This window comes from Onychomys torridus, chromosome 14 (assembly GCF_903995425.1).
Source record: "Onychomys torridus chromosome 14, mOncTor1.1, whole genome shotgun sequence".
Lineage (NCBI taxonomy): Eukaryota > Metazoa > Chordata > Mammalia > Rodentia > Cricetidae > Onychomys > Onychomys torridus.
The window spans coordinates 69,005,553-69,025,040 of NC_050456.1; the positions used below are offsets into that span (position 1 = coordinate 69,005,553).

The 19,488-nt window shown below is 39.6% G+C and overlaps 1 protein-coding gene and 1 pseudogene across 2 annotated transcripts in view; one reads left to right on the forward strand and one right to left on the reverse strand.

Moving 5' to 3' along the window:
* Positions 1 to 19,488, reverse strand: part of Trip11 (thyroid hormone receptor interactor 11) — an 80,068-nt gene that overhangs the window by 24,554 nt on the left and 36,026 nt on the right. For both annotated transcript variants that reach the window (XM_036205678.1, XM_036205677.1), the window contains exons 12-16: positions 18,017 to 18,157; positions 16,880 to 17,073; positions 12,699 to 12,862; positions 10,555 to 10,658; positions 1,735 to 1,834 (exon numbers count right to left, since the gene is read on the reverse strand). In XM_036205678.1, the coding sequence (XP_036061571.1) occupies positions 1,735 to 1,834; positions 10,555 to 10,658; positions 12,699 to 12,862; positions 16,880 to 17,073; positions 18,017 to 18,157 (703 nt within the window). The remainder of the gene's footprint in view (positions 1 to 1,734; positions 1,835 to 10,554; positions 10,659 to 12,698; positions 12,863 to 16,879; positions 17,074 to 18,016; positions 18,158 to 19,488) is intronic.
* Positions 3,466 to 3,831, forward strand: LOC118595316 (annotated as a pseudogene).

The window sequence follows — 19,488 nt, forward strand, 5'->3', positions numbered from 1 at the left end:
ATGTAGTTCAAAACTCACCTTTCCCTCCACTGATTTAGCTCAGCACTAAGATATGACATCCATGGATAACCCTTGGGTGCTCAGTGTTTATTATGGTTCACCAAGTCTTCCAACTAATGTAGTTGCACTAGCTTTCTATCTAACTAGATTATTTTCCCAATATACAGTTCTCATTGAAGAAGCCATTTCAATAGTGAGGATTCACTACATAGGACAACACTGTTTCTCCAAGGGAGCCACAGAGAACAACAGACAAGTTAGACATTTTATAAATACCCACTTCCCTGACAGGAATACAGAACATGGAAAGATCAAAGCTTTGGTACAAATAAAGAGATCTGTAAGGAAAGCTCAGTTTCTGTAATCTATAAAAGGGAACTAATACTATACATTTAGTTGTTTATGAACAGCAAATGAGAAAGGAAAAGACTAAGCGTTACAGTCTTAAGTTAGGTCAACTGTCCATAACAGATACTCACTAGGTTGCCTATTTTCCAGGCCTCCCTGAGATTTAGAGCTCCTATGCTGATCAGTTCTTATGAAACAAAATCTCAGAACAAAGTCTTAGAGGGAAGTTATCCCAATGATGTCAACTCCCTTGCACATATTACTATTTTGCTGCATCTACTTGGGGTCTCCTGGGGAATGCAGGCCAAGTTATTTGGGTTGTATCTGTGGGCCAGTGGTTCTTGTGGGCTTATTTCCTAAGTATCTATGTCACCGTTTCTGAACACAACATCTCTGCTGTTCCATCTACTTCTGTTTGTGCTTTCTATCTTGTGACACATGGTATAAATTTCTTAACTGTTGTGAGAACAGAAACATCTACAGCCAATGCACTCCTAGGCTCCATTATGACCTCCCCAATCACTTCACACCATTCTAATTAAACACAGCCCCAGAGGCACTTCAAGTCCCTGGCTACCCCTAATCGAGAGATTAAATTTAATGATATGCTATCACTGTCTGCTGTTAGGCTTACCATAGCACTGTGAACTACCATACCATGTGAAGTTCAATGATAATCCTAAATACAGGGGATCAGCTTTAGAGAAATGGCCAACTACAAGATACTTTATAAGCACCAAACCCAAATACACTGAGTGCCTGGTGTAAAGCCCATCCACAGGGCTGGAGAAATGGCTCAGGGGTTAAGAACACTGACTGCTCTCCCAGAGGACCCGGGTTCAATTCCCAGCACCCACATGGCAGCTCACAACTGTCAGTAATTCCAGTTCCAGGGGACCCAACACCCATGGCAAAACACCAATGTGCATAAAATAAAAGTAAATACCTGCTTTAAATTAAAAAAAAGATAAAAAGCCCATCCACAACTATAAAAATCTAGTAAGTTATACTCAGCCATTCACTTCACAAAAAGTGACCCAGTATTTGAGCATATGCCCTCTCAGATGGCTTCAGGTGTAGCATCAACTTTCAGGAATAAGACAAAACCATGAAAAAATTGGATCAGTCAAATCATTCGCCTTGATCAACAGGGCAACAACCAAAAACAGTCACAGCTTGGCAACCAGGAGAACTAACTGGACAACCACGGCTATCCTAATGACTCTGCTTTCATTAGATACAGATTCAGATAGACACAAATTGCACATGGGAATGGGAAGTGGAAACCACATCCACCAGCCTTACTCAGCTGTGCCAACGTATGGCAGAAGGCTACACTTGATTCAACATAAGCACTGTTAGAGAGAACAAAGACAAAAGACCTACTTTGCTTTTTAAGTTCTTCAATTTGTTCTTCTTTTAGATCTAACTGTTCTGTAAGTCTTGAGGCTGAATCCAATGCAGCATTTGCTTCATCCAAACGTTCCTGGGAGGGGAGGGGAAGGGAAGAAGGAAGCGGAAGTTATAAAATGCAATATGCAAAACTACAGGGCTGGATGACACTTCAGAATCAGTCAACAGCTCAGCTGGTGGTGAAGCTGCACTTCTGTGACCACTGGCAAGTCTGTGCGACCTACTGACCTCATAGTCTTTCACAATGCATCACTGCCCTTTTAGAGAAACTAAGTATAGGTGATACTAAAAGATAACATAACAAAACAATTTCAAAGTAACAGTAACAAGATAAAAAATTTAAAAATATATAAAAAGTCAAAAAATGCAGCAATAAATGTTTTTGTTCTTTTAAATTTTTATAAGCTAACATATCTAAAGGGATGCTTCATTATAACTATTATTACACACCTTTGTTCTGTTTATACAACAGCTGGATCTGCTCTTATATGAAAACTTGCATTGTGTATACTCCTCATTGTCTTGCCATCAGTTTGTGTGAGCACTTTGGAGGGCAGATAGGAACCCTTTGTGCTCTGGGCAATGAAAATGAAGTCACGGGGCTGGGGATTTAGCTCAGTGGTAGAGCGCTTGCCTAGCAAGTGCAAGGCCCGAGGTTCGATCCTCAGCTCCAAAAAAAGAAAATGATGTCACTACTAATAGCTTTTTAACCCCTTTTTAGCGATATACAAAGAGGTTCTCCTTGGGCTGGGACTCAGCAGTTAAGAGCACTGGCTGCTCTTCCAGAGGTCCTGAGTTCAATTCCCAGCAACCACATGGTAGCTCACAACCATCTGTAATGAGATCTGGTGCTCTCCTCTGGCCTGCAGACAGAACACTGTATACATAATAAGTAAATCTTCTAAAAAAAAACAAAAAGAAAAGAAAAAAAGAAAGGTTCTCCTTTACTCTTATAGTTTCTTGAGTTTAATCTGGATTAAGATCCTCTTTACTTCTAGATTGTACACACAGCCTAGAATTTATTGTAAGATAGTTTGTTCTCTGTACTTAAATTTTAACATAGTATTTCTCATTATACTTTTTTTTGGACAATTCCTAGCCTACTAAATGTCAGAAGAGCCACCCAGTCACTATACCATCACAAGCATTCTCAAATCCAGATGTGGTGGCATAGGCCTGTACTACTAGTGAGGCCTGCACTTCCTGCATTCTAGAGGCAGGAAGGTTCTGCCAATCTGAGCACACCAAGACCCTGTCTCAAAGCAAACAAAAATTACTCTCAGAAGCCAAGACTCCTACCAGGTAAGGATTCTTGTTTGGATATAACTGGAATTTATTTCTCTATATGGTGTAAGACGGAGCCCAACTTAATTTTTTCTGTATGGATAGTTTGCCAATGGCATTTATTTTTATTTATTTATTTGTTCGTTTGTTTGTTTGTTTGGTGTGTGTGTGTGTGTGTGTGTGTGTGTGTGTGTGTGTGTGTGTGTGTGTTTACTTTGAGAAAGGGTCTTCCTATGTAGCCCTGCTTGGCCTGGAACTCTCTATGTAGACTAAGCTGGCCTTGAACTGCCTTTTGAGTCCTGAGATTAAAGCCCTGCCCAGCCAACATTATTTTAGAAAATCTTCTTTCTCACTAAATTAAAAATAATTCAAATTGGGCTCTTTCTGTGTCTGGCCACCACAGGGAGAGGAGCTGCTGCCATGTCCATGCATCTGCAATGGGTAGTCCTGCAGAACTGCTCCAGATTCCTGATCACGAGAAATAAACAGATGGACAGCACCAAGTTCAGTAATCTGAAGTCCTACAACTCTTTCTGCTACAACAGGCTAGTTCACCCCAAGACAAAGGGGTTATGTAGACATGTCAGGAAAAACCAGCCACTTTCTATGTGAGGACTACCATCAAGAATGCATGGGCAGCCTCAGCTGCATCAGTCACATGATCTGCAAGAACAGAACTACCCTGATGTGGGCATGGTGGCCATTCGCAGAGCCAGTGGCATCCTGTGAAGCCAGAAGCCTGTGATGGTGAAGAGGAAGCCAAACCATACTACCAAGAGCTCCTGATCTCTACAACCCAGAAGCAATAAAGAGTCCACTGACTTTTTCAACTACCAAAAAAGAAAAAGAAAAGAAAAAAAAAAAAGTGCTCAAATCAGTTTCATTTTAAATTCTCAAATATATTCTGGGCTCCACTTCTGGATTATTCTTTTGTCCCGCTGATCTAGACCATATTGTATTGGCTCTATTTTGATTTAGTCCTTCCTTGCTGCTTTTCTTGGTTCTAATTGTCTTGGTTTTCCTTAAGAATTTACTGTGTAAATTCCAGGCCACATTTTGGTCTGAGTCTTGTCTGGTGTGTTACTAGGAGAGATTACAGTCCCTAGTTATTCACCAGTTACTACAAGGGGCATTCTGCAAGCGTGCTTCAAGCCCTTAAAGAAAGCTCATCCTCTGGAGTAACCTGGAATGCCCTGGTTGAGCCAATGGGAAATTCTGGGCTTCCCCCAAAATGACATATCCCTTTGACGGACAGCAGCTTCTTCCTGTGCTCACAGAACTCCCTCCAGCTGTGACTGCCCTAACTGCCTGAGGATAAAAGCTCTGTCCTGTGCCTGTGAGTTCCAGCCAGGCCTTTGATGTAGTCTTCCCATCTTGACTGCCAGCCCTCCAAACTCCAGACTTGCTTAGCCAGCTCCAACAACCATGTAGCAATTCCCTGTAATCAAGTACATGTGTGTTCACATATTATACACATAAACATGGACACACACACTCCTTACGGATTCTAGTTTGTAGGAGTTGAACTCTGATAGGGGATCTGAACTGAAAATTTTAAATAGAAATGTATTATTCCAAATCTATAAATCTAAATTTGATATAAAGAAAATTTAAATAATTTTTAAAAAATCTAAACATTAAAACAAACAAAAAAACTAAAGCACAACTTCACAGTGTTTATATGTATGAAGTAGGGTTTGTGGTTATGTGGCTTTGTTGTGCTGGAAATGAAACCCAGGGTGTCACAGGCGCTACACAAGCACCCCCACCCCTGCACCCCAACTTCAGACCTCTTACAAAGTCAATAAAGAAGAACCAGCTTCTTTGGACATTAACATTTATATTTTGTTATTTTGCCATTTGTTTGGATTTTATTTCACTTGTTTACCTTTTATCTTTATTAATTGCTTCTGGCTTATTTTGCTCTTTTAAAATTTATAAATTATACTTTAAATTAAGAAGAAAACTAGTTTTGTAGAAAAAGATCTGGACATACACTTTAACAGTCTCATAGACAAGATAATTTGATACCACTGGACACAATTAAAGTGCTGAACAAAACATATCTTTTAGTCAGTTGTGATGGTGCACACCTTTAATCCCAGCACTCGGGAGTCAGACGCAAGATGATCTCTGTGAGTTTGAAGCCAGCCTGGTCTACAGAGCAAGTTCTAGGACATTCAGGACTACATAGAGAGAACCCATCTCAAAAAAACAAAACAAAATACCTCTTTCTAGATCCATTAATAACTTTGATAAAGTAATTGGGACATTGGAAAACAGGACCTATTTGAAGGTGTTTGGGACACTAGAGCTCTGTCCTCCAGGAAGAATAGAAAGGACGAGTGCAGGCCCCTCCCTGCCGTGTCTCTCTAGTCCTGCAATGGAATGATGCAACAAGAAGGCCCCTCTCGGGTACATGTCCCTCAGTATTTGAGTTCCTGGCCCCTAGAACCATTAGCTAACAAAATTATTTTCACTATAAATTACCTTGGCTGTAGCCAAAACAGCACAAAACAAATAATTTATCTTCCCACCCAGTATAGTAAAACTTCAAAGTCTGGTAGTGTATCACATGACAGGGATGTAGAACAAGAATCATTAATATATTAAGAGTCAGAGTAACTTAACATAACCATGTTTAGAAAACTATCCTCCTAACCATAAAGCTTAGGTTGTCATATATAGCCTATAATTTAGTAATTCCAATCAAAGCATACCTGATAGAAATCTGTATGTGTGTATATCATGAGATGTAAACAAGGAAGTACATAATAAGCACATTCTTATACAGAGGAATATAAAATGTCCTTCACACCCCAGCTGCAGGTCAGCAGGCAAGACATCTGCAGGCCTGCCCACCACCACCCCCTATCAGACCCTGTAATCTAAAAGCCCCACTCCATCCCCCAAACCCACCCATTCCCCAAGACCTCAGCAGCTCCCTGAGACACAGACTCTGCCAGCCCCAGTAGGATCAAGAGGTGAGTGACTGCTCTCCCAACCGGTCAGCCCAGTCTCTAGGCCCTAGGGCCCCAAGGCACAACCCATATCCCCTTACCCCACCCATTGCAATCCCAGTTGCAGGCCAGCAGGCAAGACTCCCCACCACCACCACTGGACCTTGAAATCTACAAGTCCCACTCCGTCCCCCAAACAAACCCAATCCTCCGAGACCCCAGCAGCTCCCTGACACACAGAAACTCCTTGCACTGATTGGAGGAAGAGATGGGTAGATGCCAATGCAAGAATACATTCAACAACATAAAGAGCAATACGGCACCACCAGAACCTAGCAGTTCTACAACAGCAAGACCTGAACACCCAAACATAGAAGAAGCAGAAGAAAACGACCTTAAAAAGGACTTTATGAAGATGATAAAGGCCTTTAAAGAAGAAATGAAAAATTCCCTTAAAGAAATTGAGGGAAAGACAAACAAACAAAAAAAAAATTGAAAGAAAATAAATCCCTTGAAGAAAAGCCATGAAAACTAAGAACAAGCAATCAAACAGGTGAAGGAAACAGTTCAAGACTTGAAAATTGAAATAGAGGCAGTAAAGAAGACACAAACTGAGGGACTGCTGGAAATGGAAAATCTGAGTAAACTAACAGGAACTACAGATGCAAGCATAACCAACAGAATGCAAGAGATGAAAGAGAGAATCTCTGGTGTTGAAGATATGATAGAGGAAATAGATCATCAGTCAAAGAAAACACTAAAGCACTAAAGCCAACAAAGTCATAACACAAAACATCTAGGAAATCTGGGACACCATGAAAAGACCAAATTTAAGAATAATAGGGAAGCCGGGTAGTGTTGGCGCATGCCTTTAATCCCAGCACTCGGGAGGTAGAGGCAGGCAGATCTCTGTGAGTTTGAAGCCAGCCTGGTTTCCAAAGTGAGTTCCAGGAAAGGCGCAAAGCTACACAAAGAAACCCTGTCTCAAAAAACAAAAAACAAACAAACAAACAAAAAACAAAAACAAAAAAAAAGAAAAAAAGAAAAAGAAAATAGAAAGATCTCCCATGCTCATGGATAGGTAGAACCAACATAATAAAAATGGCAATCTTACCAAAAGCAATCTACAGATTCAATGCAATCCCCAACAAAATCTCAATACAATTCTTCACAGACCTTGAAAGAAGAATACTCAACTTCATATGAAAAAACAAAAAACCCAGGATAGCCAAAGCAATCCTTTACAATAAAGGAACTTCTGGAGGCATCACAATCCCTGACTTCAAGCTCTACTATAGAGCTATAATAATAAAAACAGCTTGGTATTGGCATAAAAAGACACGTTGATTAATGGAATCAAATCAAAGACCTTGACATTAATCCACACACCTACAAACACCTGATTTTTGACAAAGAAGCCAAAGTTATACAAAGGTAAAAAGAAAGCATTTTCAACAATGGTGGTGGCATAACTGGTTGGGGGCATGTAGAAGATTGCAAATAGATCCATATCTGTCGCCATGCATAAAACTCAAGTTCAAGTGGATCAAAGACCTCAACATAAATCCAACCACACTGAACCTGACAGAAGAGAAAGTAGGAAGCAGCCTAGAATGCATTGGCACAGGAGACCACTTCCTAAATATAATACCAGTTGCACAGACACTGAGAGCAACAATTAATAAATGGCCTCGGGCGGTGGTGGCGCACACCTGTAATCCCAGCACTTGGGAGACAGAGGCAGGCGGATCTCTGTGAGTTCAAGGCCAGCCTGGTCTGTCCAGGACAGGCTCCAAAGCTACAGAGAAACCCTGTCTTGAAAAAAAAAAGGACCTCCTGAAACTGAGAAGCTTCTGTAAGGCAAAGGACAGGGTAAGGAAGATATAATGACAGCCTACAGAATGGGAAAAGATCTTAATCAACACCACATCTGATAGAGGACTGATTCCCAAATCTATAAAGAACTCAAGAAAGTAGACATCAAAATACCAAACAATCCAATTAAAAAATGGGCTACATAGCTAAACAGAGAATTCTCAACAGAAGAATCTCAAATGGCCAAAAGACATTTAAAGAATTGCTCAACATCCTTAGTCAACAGGGAAATGCAAATCAAAATATCATCTTATACCTGTCAGAATGGCTATGATCAAAAACACTGATGACAGCTTATGTTGGAGAGGATGTGGAGCAAAGGGAACACCCTTCCACTGTTGGTGGGAGAGCAAACTTGTACAGCCACTTTGGAAATTAGGTGACTTCTCAGAAAATTGGGAATCAATCTACCTCAACACCCAGCCATACCACTCAAGGCATACTCAATCATACCACAAGGACACTTGATCAACTATGTTCATAGCAGCATTATTTGTAATAGCCAGAACCTGGAAACAACCTAGATGCCCCTCAACCAAGAATAGATAAAGAAAATGTGGTACATATACACAATGGAGTACTATTCAGCAGTAAAAAAAAAAAAAAAAAAAAAAAAAAAAAAAAAAAAAAGACATCATGAAATTTGCAGACAAATGGATGGAACTGAAAAAATATCATCCTGAATAAGGTAACCCAGACTCAGAAGGACAAACATGGTATGTACTCACTCATAAATGGATACTAGATGTAAAGCTAAGGATACTCATACTACAACCCACAGCTCCAAAGAAACTAGGAAACAAGGAAGACCCTAAGAGGAATGCATGGATCGCCTTGGGAAAGGGAAATAGGTGAGCTCTCCATGAGTAAACTGGGAATGAGGGGGGACAACAGAGGGTAGGGGATGGGGGATGAGAACATGAGGGAACAGGATGGTCGTGCTGGGGGAGAGACAGAGAGGGAGAGCAATGAAAGAGATATCTTGAAAGAGGGAGACATTATGGGGTTAGGGGGAAACCTGGTGCTAGGGAAATTCCCAGGAATCCACAAGAACAACCCTGGCTTAGATTACTAACAGTCATGGAGAGGGTGCCTGACCTGGCCTACCCTGGTAATCAGACTGGTGAATACCCTAACTGTCATCATAGAGCCTTCATCCAGTAACTGATGGGAGAGATGGAAAGATACATAGCCAAGCACCAGGCCGAGCTCCAAAAGTCCAGTCAAAGAGAGGGAAGAGGGATTATATTGGGGGGTGGGGCAGAGATCATGATGGGGAAATCTACAGAGACAACTGAACCAAGCTTATAAGAACTCATAAACTTAGACCAACTACTGTGGAACCTGCATGGGACTGGACTAGGCCCTCTGAGACAGTTGTGTAACTTGGTCTGTTTGAGGGGCCCCTGGCAGTGAGATCAGGATACATCCCCAGTGCATGAGTTGGCTTTTTGGAGTCCATTACCTATGGTTGGACACCTTGCTCAGCCTTGATGCAGAGGGGAGGGGCTTGGTCCTGCCTCAGTTGAATGTACCAGGCTTTGCTGACTCCCCATGGGAGCCCTTACCCTTTTGGAGGAGGGGGTGGGGGAGATGAAGAGTGGGAGGGAGGGGGAAGGCTGGGGAAGAGCAGGAGGAAGGATGAGAGGGGGATCTGTGGTTGGTGTGTAAAATGAATAAAAAAATTATTTAAAAAACTCCTTCCCAGTAAACGGGAAAACAAGGTGAACATCAGTTTCCATAGGAAACAAGTGGAAGGAGGATTGTGGGACAGCACAGGAGAACTGTAAAGGCAGCATTCCAATTGTGGTGGGTAAGAGAATGTGGGCATTTGCTAAACTGCTATCCTTCTAGTGTGTACATATTTTATATATAATATTATACACATTAAATATTTTACAGCCACTTAGTATTTAATATAAAATTTAAAATTTCCCTAGAATATCAACAGTCCTAAATAAGCACTGTCACTAACTCCAAGTAAGGGGATATGATTAGTTAGTTTCAGCAACTACTGTCAGAATCCACCTATGACTGAGGAAATTGTCTCCAAACCCAAAGCAAGTCACTTTGGTGTCATATCTCTGCAGCGGGGTTGACCTCACCCATACCTTCCATGACTTTTATATATAAAATGGAAAATTTGCAAGAGGCTTTAAAAGAAAAGACTGAACATGGGGACTCACACCTGCAATCCGGCATCTGGAAGGCTGAGAGTTCAAGTGCAGCCTGGGCCTCAAAGTGAGACCCCGACTCAAAAAAAAAAAAAAAACAAAACAAAACAAAGCAAATCCCTCAGATTACTAAAATCAGTAATAAAAGAGGGAACCCTTCCGGTTCTAAAAGATTAAACCAGCTAATATATGTAATTTTAATACATATCAAATACAACATATAAAACACTTTGTTCAAAAGAGAGAAATTCAACTTAATCCTGCAGATTACTCTGTTTTCATTTTGCATAGTCCCTAAGATACTGAGGTGTGCTAAAGCATTTCAAGTTCCTTTATCACTGTGCCTCCTCTCAATTTTGTCACCTGGGAGACTCGGAGCCTGACAATTCACTGCTATACTCAGGAGACTGGGAACAATCACTCAAACAGTAAATAGTAGATGAATGGTTTCTGAGACTATTGCCAAGACACAGATCTGAAAAAAAAAGCATTTTGCCTACCTGCAGCGATAACACTTTTCCTTCCAGAGTCTCTGCTTTTTTCTTCCACTCAGCTAAGAGCTGGTTTTGCTTTTTTAATTCAGCAGAATACATAGCTTTTTCCTCTAAGGACAAAGGAAAGTTTATAGTAATATTTTGCAATAAAGCTGGAATTTGGCATCACTTGGACTTTTAATAATTAAAAACAAAACATTTAAATACCTCAAAGGGAAGTATAAATGATGCAGTGAACATATCAAGTGTACTAACACCAGGGGCCCGTGTGCCTTGCAGGCTCTTCTCGTCTGTGTAATAAGCCCATTCTTTCCCTTCCTTACCAACACTCTCTACAGCCTCCTTGCCACACTCATTTTGTTCTCAGAGTCAGTCTAGCAATTACATTAAAAACTAGTCTTTACTTTTTGGTCCCACTATGTATCCCCAGCTGATGTGTAACTCAGAGATCAGCCTGCCTTTGCCTCATGAGTGCTAGGATTGAAGGTGTGAACCACCATACCTGGGAATTGTATATTAAAGACCTCAACTAAATGCATTGCCCTAAAGGGTCACATGAGTACAAATTTAAAGATTTTCTTAGGCACAAAAATATCCTCCAATAATCTAGCAGTTAACCCAATTAATAATTACCATATGTACTGAGTCAACAAAATTTTTGATGGTTCAGTGATCTAACGTGGGTAAACCTAACCAAAGTAGGGTGAATGTGAAAAAGCAAACTTTGTTCTTAGTTGCCAGGCGGTGGTGGCCCACGCCTTTATTCCCAGCACTCACGAGGCAGAGCCAGGCGGATCTCTGTGAGTTCAAGGCCAGCCTGGTCTACAGAGTGAGATCCAGGCACCAAGAAACCCTGCCTTGAAAAAAGAAACAAACAAACAAACAAACCTTTGTTCTTAGCATAAATAAGAAATGTTCTGGTCTCTCTTAATGTGTCTCTAAAACGTATTTCCCGCTTAGAGTAGAAATGTAGCAATCTCAAAGCACAAATGAACAGCTAAGAACAAGCTAATATTTCAAAGGTCAGCAATTACAATGATTAACACTTAAAAGGGGCTTCAAACTCTAGAATCTCAAACCTATCATTTTAAGTGTATGTCATTCTCCTCTTGTATGAGCTTCTTTTACATTTTATTTCTCTCTTCTCCTTTTTTTAAAGTTTTTGAGATTTTTGAGACAAGGTCTTCTCTATGTAGCTCTGGCTGTCCTGGAACTCATTATGTAGATCAGGCTTATTTCAAGCTCACAGAGACCTGCCTGCCTTTGTCACCCTAGTTCTGTATTAAAGGTGTGTGCCACCATGCCCAGTCCCCTAATAAATATTCACTTATTTACTTTGTGTGTATGTCTGAGTGCACTCGGGCCACAATGTGCATGTAAAGGTCAGAGGAGAACTTGCAAGAATGAGTTCTCTCCTTCCAGCATGTGGGTCCTGGGGAATCAAACTCAGGTCATCATGCTTAGCAGCAAGCACCTAGTCACCGAGTCTTCTCACCAGCCCTGTGAGAAGCCCTCCTTTATCACTTGATTCTCCTTCTTCATTTTCTTTACCTTTCTAACTCAACTTCTGGCTTTTCTAGAGGACACAGGGTCAATTCCCAGCACCCACATAACAGCTCACAACTGTCTGTAACTTCAGTTCCAGAGATCCAATACCCTCACACAGACAAATGTCCAGGCAAAATACCAACACACATAAAATAAATAAATAAAATAGTTAAAAAAACAAAAAAAGCCAGATGGCGGTGGTGCATGCATTTAATCCCAGTATTCAGGAGGCAGAGGCAGGCAGATCTCTAGGTTAGAGGCCTGCCTGGTCTACTGAATGAGTTCTAAGACAGCCAGAGCTACACAGAGAAATGCTGTCTCAAAAAACCAAAAACCAAAAGCAGAAAACACACACACACACACACACACACACACACACACACGAGTTGTATTCCACATTTACCTTAATTAGTAATATACTAAAATTTTTTTTTTAAAAAATCATAATAATTTTAATCATAAAAGGAGTGTAAATTTACTTCCTCTTAACAAGTCAGTAACCATTTAGGGATTTCCTATACCTATCTTCATATTCAAATAAGTCAAAATTACCATAACTACAATTTTTCTTCACTAAGACATCAGCCAGGTAAATAACGTACCTTGTTGAAAGTGTTCGAGAACCATCTGCAGGTTGGCTAGTGACAGAGCATACTGCTTTACTTGTTCCTGAGAAACAGAAAGCTGTAGGGCAGTCTCATCCCTCTGCTTGGAGATCACATTCAATTGTTCTTGCAAAGATTCTACTTGCACACTGGCTTGATGACTTCAAATAAAAGAATAAAGGCAAATTGTTTCATCTACTTAAGTAATTTAACAAAAAATGCTTTCCCTACACTTTAATACATTAAATTCCAGTTATATTGTAAGATATTTAGTGAGTATGTAACAAAACACACACAAAAAGCTTCGCTACATTTATTACTGGTAAAACCAAACATTCACCAAGTATTCACTATCAAGTACATAGTGTGGAGTCATTAAGTCCATTCACAATGCTGTATAAGCACTGTCACCATCTACTACCCATCATCTGTCAGTCCATCCATCTCCAGAGCTCTGTCTAGTTTTACAAACTGAGATTCCATACTCCTCCAATTTGACTTTCCCTACATGTGGAGTGTTAAATTCTAGTTAAGTCACAAACAAACAAAAAGCCCTCAAGAGTTCTTTGATCTGTTTCTGTTATCTGTTTCATCCTGTGAAAGTAACTCTCAACAAATGATGGCCCTTTTAAAGATTAAGGATTAAGCAAAGGGGCTAGAGAACTGGCTGAGAGGCTAAAAGCACTCATTGACTGTTCTTCCAGAGGTCCTGAGTTCAATTAATTCCCAGCAACCACATGGTTCACAACCATCTATAATGAGATCTGATGCCTTCTTCCAGGCTGCAGGGAGGGATACATGCAAGCAGACACTGTATGCATAATAAGTAAATCTTTAAAAATATTAGACTAAATAAGAAACTATGCCTGCCCCTCAAAAAAGGTTTACAAGTAGCATTTAAGTTTTCAGACTTAAATTCCATAGCACAATTTATCATAAATTCCAATCTGCAGGGACTTTCAAGGTCATTTTGTCAGCTTCAGCCCTAATAAGGAATGGACTCTGATGACACCTTTCTGCATCTCACACATGGGATCATGGTGAACCCATAACTTTCCGATGGCCATCCCACTGACAAGGTGTTCTGATTGCTTATCTTCTTCTATTAACTTTCTGTCTATGTTACAAACACATACAGATGCCCAAGAGACTTATACAGCAACTGTATTTGTTGATGTTCCCATTATTGTGACCAAGTACATGACAAGAAGCAATTTAAGAGAGCTTATTTGGCTCAGTCTGTGGGCAGGTACAGTCCATCACAGTAGACAAGTCACAGTGGAAAGTTTGTGTAAGCTGCTGGCCATACTGCATCCACAGTCAAAAAGCAGACAGCAAGGCATAATTGTGTTCAGCTTGCTTGCTCCTTTCTATCCCATCCAGGCCCTTGGATCATAGGAAGATGCTGTCCACAGTTGAGATCAGCCTCTCTGGATCACAATCCACAGGTATGGCCAGAGGCTTGTCTGCTGGATTATAGATCATGCCACAATGGCAATACTAACATCATAGCACCTATCCTGACTGACATCTTTTATTTATTTATTTGTTTGTTTGTTTATTGTTTGTTTATTTATTTAATAACTATATGTATTTTAAGACATGGTCTCACCATGTAGCCCTTGGCTGGTCTGTAACTCACTAAGTAGACCAGGCTGGCCTCAAACTCTTAAAGATCCACCTGTCTCCAAAGTGTTTAAAGGAATTAAAGGGACTAAAGGCATGCATTACCACACTTGCCCTGGCTTATATATTATCTCTGGAGTGTATCTTTGATGAATGATGATTATTTTTAGAATACCACAATGTCTTCATTAGTATTTCATATTCAGTTAAACCCTTACTCAAGATTAACTAAAAGCCAATTAAAAGCAACTCACTTGGAAGACATTTTACCCAACAGCACCCTCTTGTGGAAACATGGGTAAACTAAGATCTAAACTATCCCCAAATGTCAATGAACTTGACTGGTTAGCAAATAAATTAAAGGATGATTGTAAGGACAAATGAGCTTTTCAAATACTCAGAAAGTTTAACAGACAATAGGTGTTACTTTGGTAAGGATCAAAATATCATAATGTGGCCTACAGATTGGATTTACTCACAAGATAAATATTTACTGTCTATTAGTCTACATTTAATATGTTCTGGGAAGACAGATGAACAGCGTCATTTTTAGACCCGGGAACTCACACTTTCTTTGATAGAGAAATGTAGAGATGTGCAACAATTAGCTATATACTAAATGCAATCATAAGGGCCATCAAAGATTCAACGCTCCATAACAGTTCAGAAAAAGACATTACCTCAGGGTTTGGGTTTAGAAATGAAGGACGGGTCACTAGATAATAACCCTTTGTGAAGAAAACAGAATTTGAAAAATAGATGACAGTCACATAAAAACCCTTGACAGAGTCAGGTCCATCCTTTAGTGAAAAGAAAAAGTAGGGAGGAAAAGAAATAGGAAAACAGTAGTGGGGAGCTGAGTGATACAGATAAGGCCAGAGTTCTCCTTTAAGGATGCTTCGCTAGGAAGTTACAGGAAAGGGTAAATAAAATGGATAGAGACTGAAAGTATTAGAGAAAATGAGGGCCTGTAAAGAAGGGTTTTAGCATGTACTGTTACAGTCTGAGGGTGTTAGGGCATTTCTGCCACTGTAATAACACACATGTGCAAATGACCACTCCTCATTTTAATTTCCACATGAAACAAGTTTTCCCATCTAAATCAGAAAGCACAATAACAGGTCATGTCAGTAGGCAAAGGACTCACTTTCAGTGCTGTCTCTAGTTACAACCTCTCTGAAGACAGAACTATTTACTTTCTCCTCATACCACCCCCAGCACCGTACATAGTAAAGAGGGAAAAAATGTAATATAGCATTTAGAAATATAAATAGACATAATTTTCCTAAAAGTTCATTAACAGTACAATCTCAAAAGTTTCAAAATGCCCCTTTGACCTAGAAGTTCCATTTCTCAATATTTATACTTAGGAAATATTCTGACATCAACACAGAAGTACATTTTCAGTTTTCATGGCAATATTCTTAGTTATACTTAGAACACTCTAGGGCTAGAGAAATGGCTCAGGGATTATGAATGCTTCCAGCTCTCCTACAGGACCCAAGTTTGATTCCTAGCAGCCCTATCAGATAGTTCAAATTAACTCAAGCTCTAGTGGGAACCAATGCCCTCTTGGGGCTTCTGCTGGTACTAACATGCACATGGCATGCATAAATTAAAAAAAAAAAAAAGCCCAAACTTCTAAGTGTCCAGTAAATATATTAATGGTGTACTACGTAGTCATAAAATGTTGCTGTAGAAATATATGGCTTACTATATAATGACATATTACCAAGTGCTGAAAAAAAACCATAAAACAGTAGCAATAATATGATGTCTTTTTGCTCTTAAAAGGCAGAATATATATGTACAAATATAAAGGCATAAAATGGCGCAAAGGATGAGTTTGGGTGAACAGAGCTTTGTTTTATGTCTTTTTAGCTTGTATGATTTTTCTAAAATGTAATATTCTTATAGGGTGCATTTATATACACCAGTAATCCTAGCACTTGGGCAACAGAGGCAGGAGAATTTCAAAATTGAGGTCAACGTGAGTTAGTGAACCCTGTCTCAAAAACAAAACCAAGTACTAAGAATAAAATCTTTCTACTGAGAAAAATGAAAATTTGTAATACTTAAGGAACCTAGTCACTGAAAACTTTTAATAAGCCACAAGTTGATTCCTCAAGCTGATCCATTCTCCAACCTGCCCCTTCCTGTATACTTTCATTTCTAACATCCACCTGCTGTCAACCTTCAATCATCTGCTGAAAAGTCATACCACATGAATTCAATTAGCTCTTCAGGAACTAGACAGAGCCAATACAACCTGCCAGATTCTCAAGACTAGTCCCCTAAAATGACAAGTGACATTAAGTGTGGGGGGCAGGGGAGGAATGAGCAGCAGAAAGTCTGAGTGCTAGATCCTCATGAGACCCCACACCATGTGCCCGTCTTGATCAAGTTTTTACACCACTTTACCCTAAGATATTTCAACTGTAAAATGGAGACAATGACTAAACGAACTTGAATATAAGCAAAACATTTACTGAGCATGATGCTCAACAAGTGACCAGTTAAAGTTCATGCAAAAGGAAAAAAGAAAAACTTACCTTGCATTTTCCATGGCATTAGAGGATGAAACTAGCTTTTCTTCCAACACTGTGACTTTCTTCCTCAGTTTGGCCTCTCTATCTTCTGCAGCCAAAGCTTCCCGGGTGTGAGAATCTTCTGACTCTAAGAGGTGGTCGCGCAATCTCTGTAGCTCCTGGTTTAACCGGGACTCTTTGTCACGTAAGTGTTGAACCTAGGGAGAGGACCTTCTTTACTTTTCTTTTATGCAATGCTCATTCCTACAGAACACTTATGTCATCAAATTATTCCATATTATGGAAATATACTAATATGTTAATATAAATTATACATAACTACCAATGTTGTTATAATTGTTAATTACAGCATTCATTTTAAATAATTATTTTAATTATACATAAATAAGTCTGTGATATCTAAAGAAATAACATAAATATAACATGTTTTACTTAGTTATCACAAGTTAATTATGTATTATATATAACAATATATTGATATACTAATGCCTCACACTGCAAAGTGTGTTTATACCAGGAAAACTTCTCCTCAAATTATGTTAAAAAAGATTCAAATGGAAGCTTTATATTTGCAAGGTCTCATTTGCATGGTTATAACAGAAATGGAATCATACAGAAGTACTGGGCTTTTATGACAGTACCTTTTTAGTAAATGTCATTTTTTTCATACTTTATGAGGTAATTTTCTTCTCTCTCTCTTTCTTTCTTTCTTTCTTTCTTTCTTCTTTCCTTCTTCCCTTCCTCCCTCCCTCCCTCCCTCCTTTTTTTCTTTCTTTCTCTTTCTCTCTCTCTCTCTCTCTTTCGTTTGTTTGTTTTGTTTTGTTTTCAAAGACAGGGTTTCTCTGTGCAACAGTCCTGGCTGTCCTGGAACTCACTTTGTAGACCAGGCTGGCCTTGAACTCACTGAGATCTGCCTGCCTCTCTTCCAAGTGCTGGGATTAAAGGTGTGCATCACCACCGCCTGGCAAATTTCTTATACATAAGGTACATATCACAGTTAACATTTCAAAAAACCAAATTATAATATACCCTACCACAGCACATAAAAGGAAGAGAAAACCACAAGATAATTTCATTTGCCTCAGTTAATGGTTAAAAAACATACAGCTTGCATCACGGTCCATTACAATAAACATATACCTCATTCTGTAGTGTAGTGTTTTCCATTTGCTTCTGTTTCAGGGCCAGCATAACTTGGTCTCTCTCCTGTTGAAAGGTAACTGTCTTCTCCTGCATTGATTTAACTGCATTTAAAAGTTGATTTAACTCCCCAGCCTTGCCCTTTTGGAAAGAAATAACTTTAGCTTTAAAGAATAATATATTTTCAAAATGACATTTTCTTCATTAAATATTTTTAAAATACAGTTAATAACAAGGTCAACAAAATCCAACAACATTCAAAATCCAAAAAAGAGACAATCTGAAGGAGCTTAAGATGTGACATCTAGGGGCTGGAGAGATGGCTCAGCGGTTTAGGGCACTGACTGCTCTTCCAGAGGTCCTGAGTTCATTTCCCAGCAACCACATGGTGGTTGACAACCATCCATAATGAGATCTGCTGCCCTCTTCTGGCCTACAGGCAGACATGAAGACAGAACACTGTATACATAATATATAAATAAGGCTGTGACATCTAAATATAATGTGGTGTCCTACATAGCCCCTGCAGCAGCAGCAGCAGGACACATGGTGAGACGGAAGAATTCCAGAAGGCATGAACCTGCACTGCTGCAATGCTCGTTCTTTAGCTGTAATAATAACTGAAATATGCAAGATAGTAACAATAAGAGAAACTGCGTGCAAGGTAGATGAAAATTCTCTTCACAATCTCTACAACTTGTCTATAAACCCAAAGCTATGTTAAAGGAAATGTTCATTAGAAAGGTCTTAAAGGAAGCCTGGTGGTGGTGGCATACACATTTAATCTCACCACTCGGGAGGCAGAGCCAGGCAGATCTTTAGTTCAAAGCCAGCCTGTTCTACAGAGCGTGATCTAGAACAGCAGCCACCAAAACTACACAGAGAAACCTGTCTCGAAAAAAAAACAAAACAAAACAAAAAAAAGAAATATCTTTAAGGGAGCCAGTATGGTGGTACATGCCTTTAATTCCATCAGAAGGCAGTGGATCTCTGAGTTCAAGGCCATCCTGATCTACATAGTAAGTTCAGAATTACATAACAAGACTCAATCTCAAGAATTCCCCCCCCCCCCCCCGCCCCATTTTCAAAGGGTCTGGGAATCTAGCTTAGTAGTAGAACACTTGCCCAGCATATGTGAGGAGGCCATAGGTTCAATCACTAGTACTTAAAAAACAAAATACAGAAACATGAAGGAAACATTTTAAGATAGTAGGACACAGGTGATATGAAGGGAAAAATGGAAAAATTTGGGGGAGACCTAACTTGGCAGGATAACAGAGAAAGAGGGAAGAAGGAAGGATAAGTAACACTAAATGCATTTGAAAAAGCCATAGGAAAATATTATTTTATCTTTATTTAAAAAGGCATATATGAATGTATTTGTATATACATACATATAGTTTAAATGAAGTTAAATGAAGTGACAATGTCCTCTGCAAGAGCCACAGCCTACCCAGAGCTAGGTGTTGGAC